This window comes from Crocodylus siamensis, chromosome 2 (assembly GCF_052110815.1).
Source record: "Crocodylus siamensis isolate JL-2025a chromosome 2, ASM5211081v1, whole genome shotgun sequence".
Taxonomy (NCBI): domain Eukaryota; kingdom Metazoa; phylum Chordata; order Crocodylia; family Crocodylidae; genus Crocodylus; species Crocodylus siamensis.
The window spans coordinates 82,279,981-82,293,210 of NC_143396.1; the positions used below are offsets into that span (position 1 = coordinate 82,279,981).

The window sequence follows — 13,230 nt, forward strand, 5'->3', positions numbered from 1 at the left end:
TATACTACCATCCTTGCAGTAGAGTCATTGAGAGTAACTGCACAGGAGTTGTAAATGACTGAAGCAGTCACTGCCAACATTCACTGGCTCATAGCCAATGCTTGCAACAATTACACTAGTAACATGCTACAGGCAACATCATACTTTGCTCTCCCTGTCAACTTCAGTTTTAACTTTTTAATTTCCTATAGCTGCCAACAGCACAAGAAGATGTCATGGGCAATTTGTTGTCTGCAAGGCATGGTTTGGGTACCATTGACCTAATGTTTAAGGAAGATTAAAATAAATTGCTATGTGTCTGTTTATCTGAATTTTATTTTATTGTGAACATAACACTCTCTGTGATGGATAAAAATAAAATCACAATCATGCCACAATGGCATTTACAACAGGAACAGTTATCAAGTAGTTGCAATATTTTAAAGTGGATTCAGTGATTCATGTGCTTTCATTAGCTTTGAATTTTCTCCTTTGCCCATTGTTTTAAGCTGAAAACTTTGTTATGAATATAAAACAAGACTGTGAACAGTTCTCTAACTATATACCTGCAACTTTTACTGAGTTCAGTGGAGATGTAGATACATAAATGAAGACAGAATCTCTTCATTTATGTCTCTAATCTGTAATAGGGAAAGCAGGTTCATTTGCCCTCTTACAACTGTATTCTAGTTAAAATATAACAAGTTTTTTCCTGACTATTCTTCTTTGTTCATTGTAGCTTGCCAAATACTTAATAAGACTGATCCTAAATTGAATTCTATAATACACTGCAACTTAAGACTTAGTGCTACAGGCCTCTGTCAGTTTAATTTTATTTTAATACTGGGTACCCCCAAAATTTAAATCTGTTTCTATAGCAGAAACATTTGCTATTGAGCAGTAATTTAAATTTCACACTGCAACACCGTATTCCCATGGAAGCCACTGTACCAGCTGTACGTGTCAGTTAAAACTGTTAAGGAACTTATTCTTTACTCCAGCTGTGTTGAGGAAATATAACACTATAATTGGAACAAAGGGCCCAAATAGTCACTTTATAGCTTTCTCCCATCATTCTTTCTGCTGTAATATAAGATTCTTTTAAAAAAATATATAACACTGTATTTAGCAACAAACCCCCAATTATAGAACTGAAAAAAGAAACAGATATTGTTCAAAATCTCATTGGTAGTAAACATATAGCTCAGTTGTCTGGCTATTCAGGCAGGATACGGGAAATCCAGCTTCAAGTAAGAGCATCAAACCAGGCAGACCAAGAACTTGAATCTGTTTTTTATCACAGCTGCAGTGAGTGCCCTAACATATGAGCTCTTGGGAGTCTGTTGTCTCTCGATTTTCACAAGAATTTTCAAGCATCATTTTAGTACCAGGGAGGACAAACATTTTTGGAAATCTCATAAACCATTGCCTATGCAGCTCTATTTTTCAATGCTGTAAACCTTAGGCACTGGTGGTAGAAAATTAGACAGGGACTCATTTAAAATACTCTTCTTCTGGCAAGAAAATGAAACAATGTTTTGCAAAACCGAACTAATTATACTGGTCATGCAAAAAGAATACTGTATTTTTAATTACTTTAGATGCATCCCTACACTGGGTAATACAAAACACTGCTGCAGGATGAGTGTCAAAAGGTATTTTCACAAAGCTCCCTTGCATGCTGTAGGAAATACATACCCCTGGCCCCTTTAACAAATATGGTAGTACTTTATGCAATCCTTCTGTATGGCAGTTTGAAAGTGGAGGCAAAATCTGTCTACTCTCCCATTCACCAGCTCTGGACTTCCTTAGTGTGCAGGGATAATAATAATTCTAGCATGCCTTATATCAGCTTTTTCTGCTTCTTCCACCCCTGTAAGGTCATGTAATAGAAGTGAGAATTTATCCTTAAATTATCAAAACTGCAAGCAAGAAATTGAATATTTTCACTCCAGGAAATTTGATATATTTGGAAAATACACAGCAGTTAAGTTTTATTTAGTTCTCTCATAAATTAGGAGTTGTGAGAAACCTGAGTTGTAATTATTTCAGAAACCATGATCCATAATTACAGAATATTAATTAAATTATAATGTAGACTTCAATCCTGAGCTGAAAGATCAGAGCAGACTGTTTTAAAACTACTTACAATTGTTCCTAAGCCTGCTACATAATCTTCTTTCTTTGCTTATGGAGACATTATTTTCACTGAAAGGTATAAGTTCATATTTTAAATGTTAATCTTCTCTTCATTTTTCCACTTTTACAAACTGAATTTTAATGTCCAGCAAATACAATCTTCATGGAAAGTAATTTTAAAAACAATCTCTGTTGTTTACTGTGATCATGAGAAAGGATTCAGGATGCATTTATACATGTGTAATTGAAAGAGATAAGTATTTTAACTTCTATTTACAAAATGCATGAGAGGACAAAGAGTCTTGTTATAGAAAATGTGCAGTATCAGAGCTCTGGCCTCTTAAAATGAGGTCTGGCTAGGAATTTTCCAAGTAAATATTGTTTTAATAGAAATAAAATATTTTCACCAGATAGTCACTGTTTTGACAGAGGTTTCATCACCAGAATTTCTCAAGTCAAACCCAGAGGGAAAGCAAAGTACACAGAACAGCCTAATGGTTAGTATTTTTACTTCCCTGATTCAGAGTGGGAATTTAAAATTTCAATGTCTCCTATTTTTTGGTGAAAAAGTCTTGAACCTGTCTCCTAATCTAGCAGTGCCTTAACCAATAAACTATAGAGTCTTTGGCTCTCAGAGTGAATATATATATTTTTTTTTTACACTGTTGAGCAATGCCAGCAGAAGAGAGATACTACCCAAGTAGGCAGTCAAGGCACTAACCTGAGATGTGGGTAACATGGTCCAAGTCTCTTGTTGCAGCAAGCAGACATGGGTCTGCCATATCCCTTAAAGTAAGCTCCCTGAACTCCAGGATTACTGACTATTCTTAAGTAGCACCCTGCTTTGTCATCAAGAATATCAAAATGAAGAAAGAAAAAAAAATGTGAACTCCTAAAATATCTGTAGGATTGAACAACCATCCAAGTTCTACTTACATTTCATATTCAGAATTACTGGCTATTGCATATCCAACTTTAAAAACTGGCATGCATCACCAGGGTGTTGTGTTTGGGTCTCATTACACTTCACACACATGTTTTTATGCTTCCTTTAGTTGAAGAGGCTGCAGTCCACTCCCTTTGACCTCTCTGTCCCTTACTCCTTCACAGAAATGTCTATTTGGTTTTAGGTCCCTAAGACCAAGGTGGTCTGTATATCTTAAGTACACTCTGTCCCAGAACCCCAACCTTGCGCACACTCTGTGTTTACAATTTATTTCTTCAGGGACATGTAATAATTGAAGTTAACAAATGCACAAATACTGCCAGGTGGAACTGTTCCACATGCCTCTGCTTCTAGAAAGTGTGTGTGGGACCAGATTGAGAAGCCTATTGCAAGAGATGTTCTTACCTGCATTATGGTTATTAGATAAACAGCAACAAATTCCCAAAGTAACACCCTAAAACCCATTGACTAAGAAGGCATCAGACAAGCACCATTGTTCTTATTTCCCCATACTACCGAGTTTCTGTGCTCAGGCACCTCTTAGGGGGACCAACCAGAAGAATAAGAATGCAAGTCACCCATGCATGCCGATTTCAGCTTCTGACTTTATGCTGAGGCTACCAATATGAGCATGTGAGCACATCTCTCTTCTTAGAATTGGACTGCAACCGTAAACTTATTTCATGTGAACTTCCACTGGATGGGAGTGAACTTGAGTTTCCAGTAACACAGGGCAAAGTCAAACCAGTTCATTAGCACACAGAGGTAGTAAGCTATGTTAGTTTGAAAACTGGCAGAAGGCAGGATAGATTTGTGTCTTAAGCCACGTGTAGACGAAACAAGAGGTGTGTATACACGACACTTTAAAGCGGGCTAAATGCTTCTGCACCACTTTAATAGTGTCAGTGGTTGCATGCCTTGGCAATGTATTGTGCCTTAATTCCAGCTGCTGTAGAAAATTCGGCAGCATAATGTACCTTAAATGACATGGGAGACAGCAAACTAAAATTCTTTCGAGGAGTTTTAGTTTGCTGCCCCTACAGCTGTGGAGTGAAGCACCCGGTTCTGTGCAGCTCCATAGCTCTGCAGCAAGCACTGTAGGCAGCCTGGCAGCAGCCCAGGAAAATAGGCTCTGCCCAAGAAAAGTGGCAAGTCTGATCTCTCCCACCCCCCTCCCCCAGAGCCTGCCTGCCTGCCTGAGCTGCGCAGGGGCCTGGTGCTTCCCTCCGCAGCTGTGGTGTCCCCCAGGACCACTTGAACCAGGTGCCTATGGGTGGGTGCTGTCTGGTGGGGAGGCATGGAGGGAAGCACCAGACCCTGCCCTGTAACCCAAGGACCACTCCACCTGCTGGCAGCTGACCCACCCCTCCCCACCACAGAGGCAGGTAAGTCAATGGGGTGTGTGCACAACATGGGGGTTTAATCAGCTCTAAATTGAAGTGGTGTTTTTTAAAACCATCTGCTTCAATTTAGGGCCCCTATTTCATCTACTCAAGACCTTATAGACTAACTAAATCAGTGTCATACAGCATAAGCTTTTATGCTATATGCCTCTGATTCAAGGTGAAAATCTACCCTGCCTTCTGCCTATATTTCATGATCAAATGCAAAGTCTGGATATTAGGATATAATCAATTTGTGATATTACGAAATCTTAAAAAAAACCCAAACCCCTAAATAAGGAGGAAAGAGTCTTAAAAAAAGGAAGAGGAGATGCTTGTATTTATTTCAGGAAAGGGGGTGCTAAAATAATGTTAAAATACCTTCTCCCCTGGAGTTACAGAGATTCTCCATATACAGTGGGTATAGGAAGGATAGCCATTTGGAAATCCTGGAGATGAAAAGTTGCCTGTAGATTCTTGCAGAGTTTCTCCACATGCTGCAAGAAACAAAATAGAGTAAAAATGGTAATTTCATGTGATTTACAAGGGGAAAAAAAAGAGTCTTCTTTAAAATACCTATGTAGAATTTATTTCACTTAATGCAGGCAGAATGAAAAATAGTTTGGCATGTTACAATGTATTCAAAGTAATGTTTATAAATATGTGCACCATGAATATTGTTTTTACACAAGATTTTTCCCCATGAACCCTTTAATTTACATGCTGCCTACTGACTTAACCAAAATTATAGCAGTCTTAAAAATGTAATTGCTGTCAGTCTGGCAGAAAATTATACACTGAACTTTATTTCCATAAGGGCTTAAAAGTTACCCTTAAGTCAAATCATTTAAAAAGAACTAACACAAAATGCAGGTATTCAGTGACTGACATGATAATAGAAATTAATCGTTAGTTGCATTCTATATTTTATGTCATCTAGTATCAAAGCTAAATTTGAACTGATAACACCCATTCATATTAGAATAGGAGATTTAAATCCTATTTTCAACAAAATTTCTCCTGCAAAATATGATTCTTGGACACATTAATAATGAAACAAAGAAAATGTAAAGTCCCCAGAATACCAAAGTCTTTGATACTTGATATTACTGAAGCCTTGATCGGTCATATCTTACCTGTCAATCATACTTCTAGCTGCTGGGTGACTAATTAATAATTCTTCTTTCCCACTGAGCTATATCACCATAAGCTGCTGCCATTCTCTACCTTAAAGATGATTTGACTAGATCTCCTACACCACAGTCACTCATCTTTATGACCTTCAATCAGCAAGTTGTCTTTGCTGATTTTTTAAGGTGTGATCTGATGGATATGAATTTGAGAATACTGCCCTGTGACTGGCAGGGTAATCAGACCTTCAATACTTTCAAATTACAGAGCTACAGCTGCTAGCAGGTAAATCACTGTATCATTAAAATCTCAATTAATTATAAATGACCTGGAAAATCTTCAGATAAAGGGGGAGATTGTGTATGTTGAAGATAATGCAGCTATATAGGTAGATGGCTGTCTTGTTAAAATGTGTCCAGCACTTAATCTGACAATTGAACTGTAGCATCCGGCTTAAGCTGAATTCAAGGTACTACGTGTGCTATCTGAAGCTTCAATGGTGATTGTGATGAAAAGAAAGAGATTGGTGCTTCATGGAAAATGGTCAGGCAATAGTGGCATGCTAATATATTCCTTACCAACCAAAAGGAAATACATTTTTACTGGCTTCATTGTGTTTTTATCTTTTTTTAATTTATGGCAATTATATCAAATGACATGTATACAAAAACTATTCAAGTGTTAACTACTTACATATGAGTCATTTCTAATGAAAATCCTACTCCCATAATTAACATAAGTTTATTTTTAACTCGGTAATGAATGAAAGCTCAAAGAAATTGCAGAGTACCATACTGGTTTTCCCTAATGCTGACCCCTATGAAACTAAAGCTGTATTGTAACTTTGCCTGAAGCATTTTAAAGCAACTTCAGAGTACAATAATAGTGTTACAAATGAGAAGAAACACAGCCAGAAAGAGGACATTCTGCATAAAAGAACCATGAGACAGTCAGGAGATCCATTAAAAGCAAAGGCCCTGCAGACTGTCCCTGGGCCTTACTGTTGCTACTCCACAAAAACTTCTCTTCTCTTCCAAGGTGCCCTCTATTGCATTACACTGCCAAGGCTCTTATTAGTTGTTACTCCATCTGGAAACTCTCTCAAAGGAGGGAAAGTGGTATTCTTGCATGATAGAGAGTACACATGAAAGGTAATACAGATTCAGAAAGTAATACCTTTACCATCCAATCTGTCTAGATGATTAGGTGGCCCTAATCAACACAATAACTAAGTATTCTTTCCACAAATTATTCATGAGATAGTTGGGAGGATAACATACGTGTTGCGTCTTCTGCCCTTTCTATCCAAAACCTCACAACTCTCCAGAATCTCTCACCAGTTGCAAACCGTGATCCTGTGAAACCCCCGTATAAATACAATGAGGCCCAGGAAGCAATCAATCATTTCTTTAATGCAAACAGGAATTTTCTATGGAAGACTCTCTGTCTTTTATAGTGAGTTACCAAACTGCATATTATTCACCTGAGAAACATACACAGCTCTCCTCCAATACATATTTCCTCAGTGAATCTAACAGTGCTAGTCTCTCCTGTTTTCTGTGTTTATTAATGCTATATACTATTAGCTTAAAGTGTTGTTAAGTTCATTTGAATGAATATATAACAGGACAAATAAAACTGAAAATACCCAAGTACAACTATACTTTGAAATAACCAATTATAGTGTTTATCAAATTACTAGCCAATTGCCCATTAGGAATTATGGGGGGGGGGGGGAGGGGGAGAGTGTGCGGGGATGGAGTCCCGCCCCCACCCCCCTCTGCACAAGCCCTCTTCCCCTTTACCTCCTGCTGCTTGGGGTCCGGGCCTGCTTCTCCCCTCCCCGTTGCAGCATGTTTTCTCCCCAAAAGGTAGGCGTGTTTTCTCTTCCAGGTTGCCTGAACTCATACCGCCATATGAGTTCAGCCAACCCTAGCTTGAAACTAGATTCATCAGGCGATGGGGATGCAGAGGTGCAGGGGGACACTTTGACATCAAGCCAGGTGACAAAAGCAGGAACAACCCAGGTAAGTGACAAGGGCCCAGACAAGCTTGAGAACAAGAATGCAGCACAAACACCCACAGGAGGTCTCAATTGTCTCTACACAAATGCTAGAGTATGTGGAATAAGCAGGAGGAACTTTCCCTCCTGCTAGCTAGCAAAAACCCAGACCTAGTTGGGTTTACAGAAACCTGATGCGATTCTACCCATGACTGGGCAGAAGACATTGAGAGCTATAGGTTGTATAGACAGGATAGAATAGGGAAAAAGTGGGGGGTGTAGCACTCTATGTTAAAGAGGAGTATGGTAATCAGTATGGGTTCAGAAGAGGAGCAAACTGAGGCGCTCTGGGTTAGAATGCAAGGGGTTCATGGGGAAAGGGACTTGATAGTGAGTGTCTACTACAGACCGCCTCACCAGGGAGATGAGCTGGACCTGGAATTTTAGGTCAGCTCACAGAGGCTGTAAGAACAAGGGATCTGGTTGGCATGGGTGACCTAAACTACCAAGACATCTGTTGGGAGGATCAGTCAGCCAGGTCTGAACATTCATGTAGGATTTTAGCCTGCATACAGGACCTCCAGCTAACCCAAGAGGTACACAATCCCACCAGAGGAAATGCCTTGCTGGACTTGGTCCTTGCCCTGGTGAGGGATCTGCAGGTGTTCGACTACCTAGATGTTAGCAACCATCATCTGCTGGAATTTACTATCCAGCGCAGAGTGCTGAAAACAAGCAGTAAAGCAAAAGTATTTGACTTCAGGAGGGCTGACTTGAATGAGCTGAGATTAGTAAGAGAGACACTGGGGACTTGGAGCCTCAATGAGATGGCCATCCAGGATGGGTGGTTGTTCCTTAAGGAGACAATCCTCTGAGCTCAGAGGGACTCAGTCCCAACATAAACCAAAAGGGTCAAGAGTGCTAAAAAGACCCCTTGGCTCAGTAAAGGCATCCACGAGGGCCTAAGGGTGAAGAAGGTGGCATACAATCAGTGGAAGCAAGGGGCTATCACCAAGAAGGATTACACGTCCGTTGCTCATGATTGCAGGGAGCCGGTTAGGAAAGCCAAGGCAGAGATGGAAAGAACTAGGGCTGGTGACCAGAATTAAGGACAACAAAAAGTCCTTCTTCAAATACATAGGAAGTAAGAAGGCACCAGGTAATGTGGGGCCCCTGCAGGACAGATCTGGCAACCTGGTGATTGCAGCAAAGGAAAAAGCTGATGTCTTCAATGGTTCTTTGCCTCCATATTTCTGAGCATGGACCAGAACATCTCCCCGACTAGGATTATGGACAGGCTCAAGGGACATGATGCCATGCCTAGGGTCAGGGACTATCTAGTTAGGGAACTCTTGGAGGGGCTGGATGTGTTTAAATCAGCAGGTCCAGATGCTCTTCATCCAAGGGTACTGGAGGAATTGGCAGAGCCCTTGGCATGGCTGTATGAACGCTCGTGGTACTCGGGCCAGGTCCCAGAGTACTGGAAAACGGCCAAGGTGATCCCCATTTACAAGAAGGGGAGAAGGGAGGACCCGGCTAACTATAGGGCAGTTGGTCTCATCTTGGTCCCTGGGAAGACCTTTGAGAAAATTCATAGTTTCATAGTTTCTAGGGTTGAAAGGGATCTGAGTAGATCATCTAGTCCAACCCCCTGCCATGGCAGGAAAGAGTACTGGAGTCAAACGACTCCAGCAAGGTGTTCATCTAACCTCCTCTTAAAAACCCCCAGGCTAGGAGCCTGCACCACTTCTCTTGGAAGTTGGTTCCAGACCCTAGCCGCCCTGACCGTGAAGTAGCGCCTCCTGATATCTAACCTAAACCTACCCTCTGCCAGCTTGTGACCGTTATTCCTGGTCACTCCTGGCAGTGCTCGGGGGAACAGGGACTCCCCCAATGCCTGCTGATCCCCTCTGACTAGTTTATAACAGGCCACTAAATCCCCCCTCAGCCTTCTCTTGTGGAAGCTGAACAGGTTCAGGTCCCGTAGCCTCTCCTCATAGGGCCTGCCCTGCTGTCCCCTGATCATGCGAGTGGCCCGCCTCTGGACCTTCTCCATGTTGTCCACACCCCTCTTGAAGTGCGGCGCCCAGAACTGGATGCAGTACTCCAGCTGCGGCCTGACCAGTGCCACATAGAGGGGGAGGATCACCTCTTTGGACCTGCTCAAGATGCATCTGTGGATGCCTGACAAGGTACAGTTGGCCTTCCTGACTGCTTCCCCACGCTGCCGGCCCATGTTCATCTTGGAGTCAATAATGACCCCAAGATCCTTTTCCGCCTCTGTGCTGACAAGAGGGGAGTTCCCCAACCTGTAGGTATGGTGCCGGTTATTCCACCCCAGGTGCATCACTGTGCACTTGTCTGTGTTGAATCCCATCCTATTCTCATCCGTCCACCCTTGTAACCTGTCCAGGTCCGATTGTAGCCTATTGCTTCCTTCTAGTGTGTCCACATCCCCCCACATCTTAGTGTCATCAGCAAATTTGAACAGGGTGCTTTTTACCCCCTTGTCCAAGTCACTGATGAAGATGTTGAACAGTGCGGGCCCGAGGACCGAGCCCTGCGGAACCCCACTGCCCACGTTCTACAAGGTTGAGTAGGACCCATCCACTACCACCCTCTGGGTGCAGCCCTCCAGCCAGGTGGCAACCCAATTGACTGTGTGGGCATCGACACCACAGTCCCCCAGTTTCTTAATGACAACGGGGTGAGAGACAGTGTCGAAAGCCTTCCAGAAGTCCAGGAGGACTATGTCCACTGCTACCCCTGCATCTAATGATTTAGTGATCTGATCGTAAAAGGCCACCAGGTTGGTCTGACAGGACCTGCCACTGATGAACCCGTGTTGGTTGCCCCTAAGCATGCAGTCCCCTGCAAGCCCCTCGTGGATGTATGCCAGAAAAATTTTCTCAAACAGCTTGCCTAGGATCGAGGTAAGACTAACTGGCCTATAGTTTCCCGGGTCCTACTTTTTCCCCTTTTTGAAGATGGGAACCACGTTGGCCCTCTTCCAGTCCTCCAGCACCACACCAGAGCACCACGAGTGCTCATAACGCCGTGCCAGGGGTCCTGCAATGACCTCAGCCAATTCCTTTAGAACTCTAGGGTGGAGATCGTCCGAGCCGGCTGACTTGAATATGTCCAGTCCCTCCAGAAGTTCCCTAGGTCGTTCCTCACTAACCCTTGGCCCAGGTGTGCCTGCCCTGGGGCCCGAGGGGAGCCCAGCAGGGAGGTGACTGTTCTGGTCCCTACTTAGGAAGACGGAGGCAAAGAAATCATTAAACATGTTACTTTGTCGTCTGGTGTGACGACCAAATTCCCCAACGCCTCCTGCAGGGGCCCCACATCACTCGGAATCTTCTTTCCCCTCCCCCTATGTATTTGAAGAAGGACTTACTATCCTTAATCCGGGAAGCTAGCCCTAATTCCATCTCTGCCTTGGCCCTCCTGACTGCTCCCCTACATCTCCAGTATAGTTATCAGGAAACACATCTGCAGAGGCCCAGCATGGGCGGTAATGCTCAGGGGCAACCAACATGGGTTCATTGTAGTAGGATCCTGCCTGACTAACCTTGTTTCCTTTTATGACCAGGTCACAAAGTACTTGGATGCAGGCATTGAGGTGGATGTTGTGGCAGAAGGCCAGCTCTGTTTCTCCCCCAAAACTCTGCTCTGTGACAATTTGGTTAGGATGGGCCCAGCAGAGGATACACACCTTACCCTATCTCTTTAGGTAACCTGAGCTGGATACATTCCTCAGGAAGGGGGGGAAACCTGCTCCCTCTGCCTATGTGACTGGCATCACATACCTGGGTGAGGGGCTTAGGCTACCTGGAGAGCTAAGAACTGCCAGTCTGCCCAGCAACTAGTGATTCATTTCAAATTGGCTGGCTGACAGCCAACAGGTGCTGGTCTCCATTGGACCAGGTAAACGAGATCACACGGGCTACATAAGTTAAGGACTGCCCAGGAGGAGGGGGCAGCAGCCATGAGGAAGACTCAGAGAGAGAGAAGAGCTGAACCATCTGAAACTTGCTCTCTCTCAAAATCCATTATCGAGGAACTGCCTGCCTCCAGAGGGAATCTCTGCCTGCCTCTGGATGATAGTTGGGAGTAAGCTACCTGAGATCTAACTAGATAGCTTGAAGTAACTCAGATGCATGATCAAAGGCTACCCATGCCAGTTTGCTCTATGGGATTTCTCTGATACTGCTCTACCTGTACCCTTTTCCAACCCTACCCCTTGTAACCAATAAATTTCTGCTTTGTACTTAGTGTGGGAAACATACTGGGTGTGGGTCTAGATCAGGAGTTAGCAACCTTTGGCATGCGTGCCAAGCATGGCACACAAGACTATTTTGCTTGGCACACCACTGCCAGCCCAAGCTCTAAGCGGCTGCCACCAGCTGCTGCCAGCTCCAGCATGTTGGCATGTTGGCAATGTCTACCTTCCAAGGTAGACCTTGTGTTTTTTTTGACACTCCGGCCAAAAAGCGTTGCCTACCCCTGGTCTAGATTATGCCTTGGGGTCCCCTTGGTTCGGCTGACTAAGGGAGACCACTACTTGTGCTTCCAACTGATAGAAGCACCCCCAAGTGCTTAAAGTGTGTCAAGTACCCTTGAGGGCTACTAGGCCTGTGTTTCCCAGGGTACACAGAGCCAGAATAAAGCCCAGCCCTGGGTGGTGGCACTGTTACTCCCAGGCTAGCAGGTGTGCTCAGGAAGGGGGTCAGCCAGATGTGAGGTACTCCCAGGGAGGCACTTAGAGCCTGGAAGGTGGTTGGGCACAGTGAGGTGGGTGGCTCAATGCAGGAGCGCCCCCTACTGGTCTGCCACAGATGTTATCTACCTGGACTTTAAGAAGGCCTTTGACACTGTTTCTCACCCTGTTCTCACAAAAAAAATTAGGCAACTGCAGTATTGATGCCTACAGAGTCAGATGGGTGGCAAATTGATGGTCACACCCAGAGAGTGGTGGTGGATAGGTCATTTTTGACCTGGAGGGATGTGGGTAGTGGAGTGCTCTAGGGCTCAGGCCTCAGGCCTGTGCTATTGAACACCTTTATCAGTGACTTGGAGGTGGGCATGGAAAGCACGCTGTCCAAATTTGCTGATGACACAAAGATATGGGGAGAAGTGAGCACACTGGAGGGACAGAATTCAACTAGATCTAGGCAGGCTATAGAAGTGCGTGGATGAGAATAGAATGGAATTCAGTGCAGACAAGTGCAAGGTGCTGCACTAAGGGAGAAGAAACCTGAAACATATCTATAGGCTCAGGAACACCCTTCTCAACAACGCTGTGGCTGAAAGTGATCTTGGAGTCATTGCTGACTCCAGGATGGACACAAGCTGCCAATACAATGAAGTGGTCGGGAAGGCTAACCACACCTTGTCATGATCTACAGCAGGCAGGGAGGTGATCCTTCCCCTCTATTTGGCCACAGTTGGAGTACTGCATCCAGTTCTGGGCACCACACTTCAAGAGGAATGTGACTAACCTTGAGAGGGTCCGGAGGAGGGCCACTCGCATGGTCAGGGGGCACCAGGCCAGGCCCTAAGAAGATACACTAAAGAGCCTGAATTTATTCAGCCTCCACAAGAGAAGACTGAGAGGGCATCTGGTAGCTGTCTATAAACTCACTAGGGGT

At 43.9% G+C, this 13,230-nt stretch overlaps 1 protein-coding gene across 5 annotated transcripts in view; it reads right to left on the bottom strand.

Annotated features, from left to right (window-relative positions):
• The window catches only part of TLL1 (tolloid like 1), a 242,831-nt gene that overhangs the window by 70,620 nt on the left and 158,981 nt on the right, over positions 1-13,230 (bottom strand). For all 5 annotated transcript variants that reach the window (XM_090036240.1, XM_090036238.1, XM_090036241.1 and 2 more), the window contains exon 9: positions 4,828-4,943. In XM_090036240.1, the coding sequence (XP_089892366.1) occupies positions 4,828-4,943 (116 nt within the window). The remainder of the gene's footprint in view (positions 1-4,827; positions 4,944-13,230) is intronic.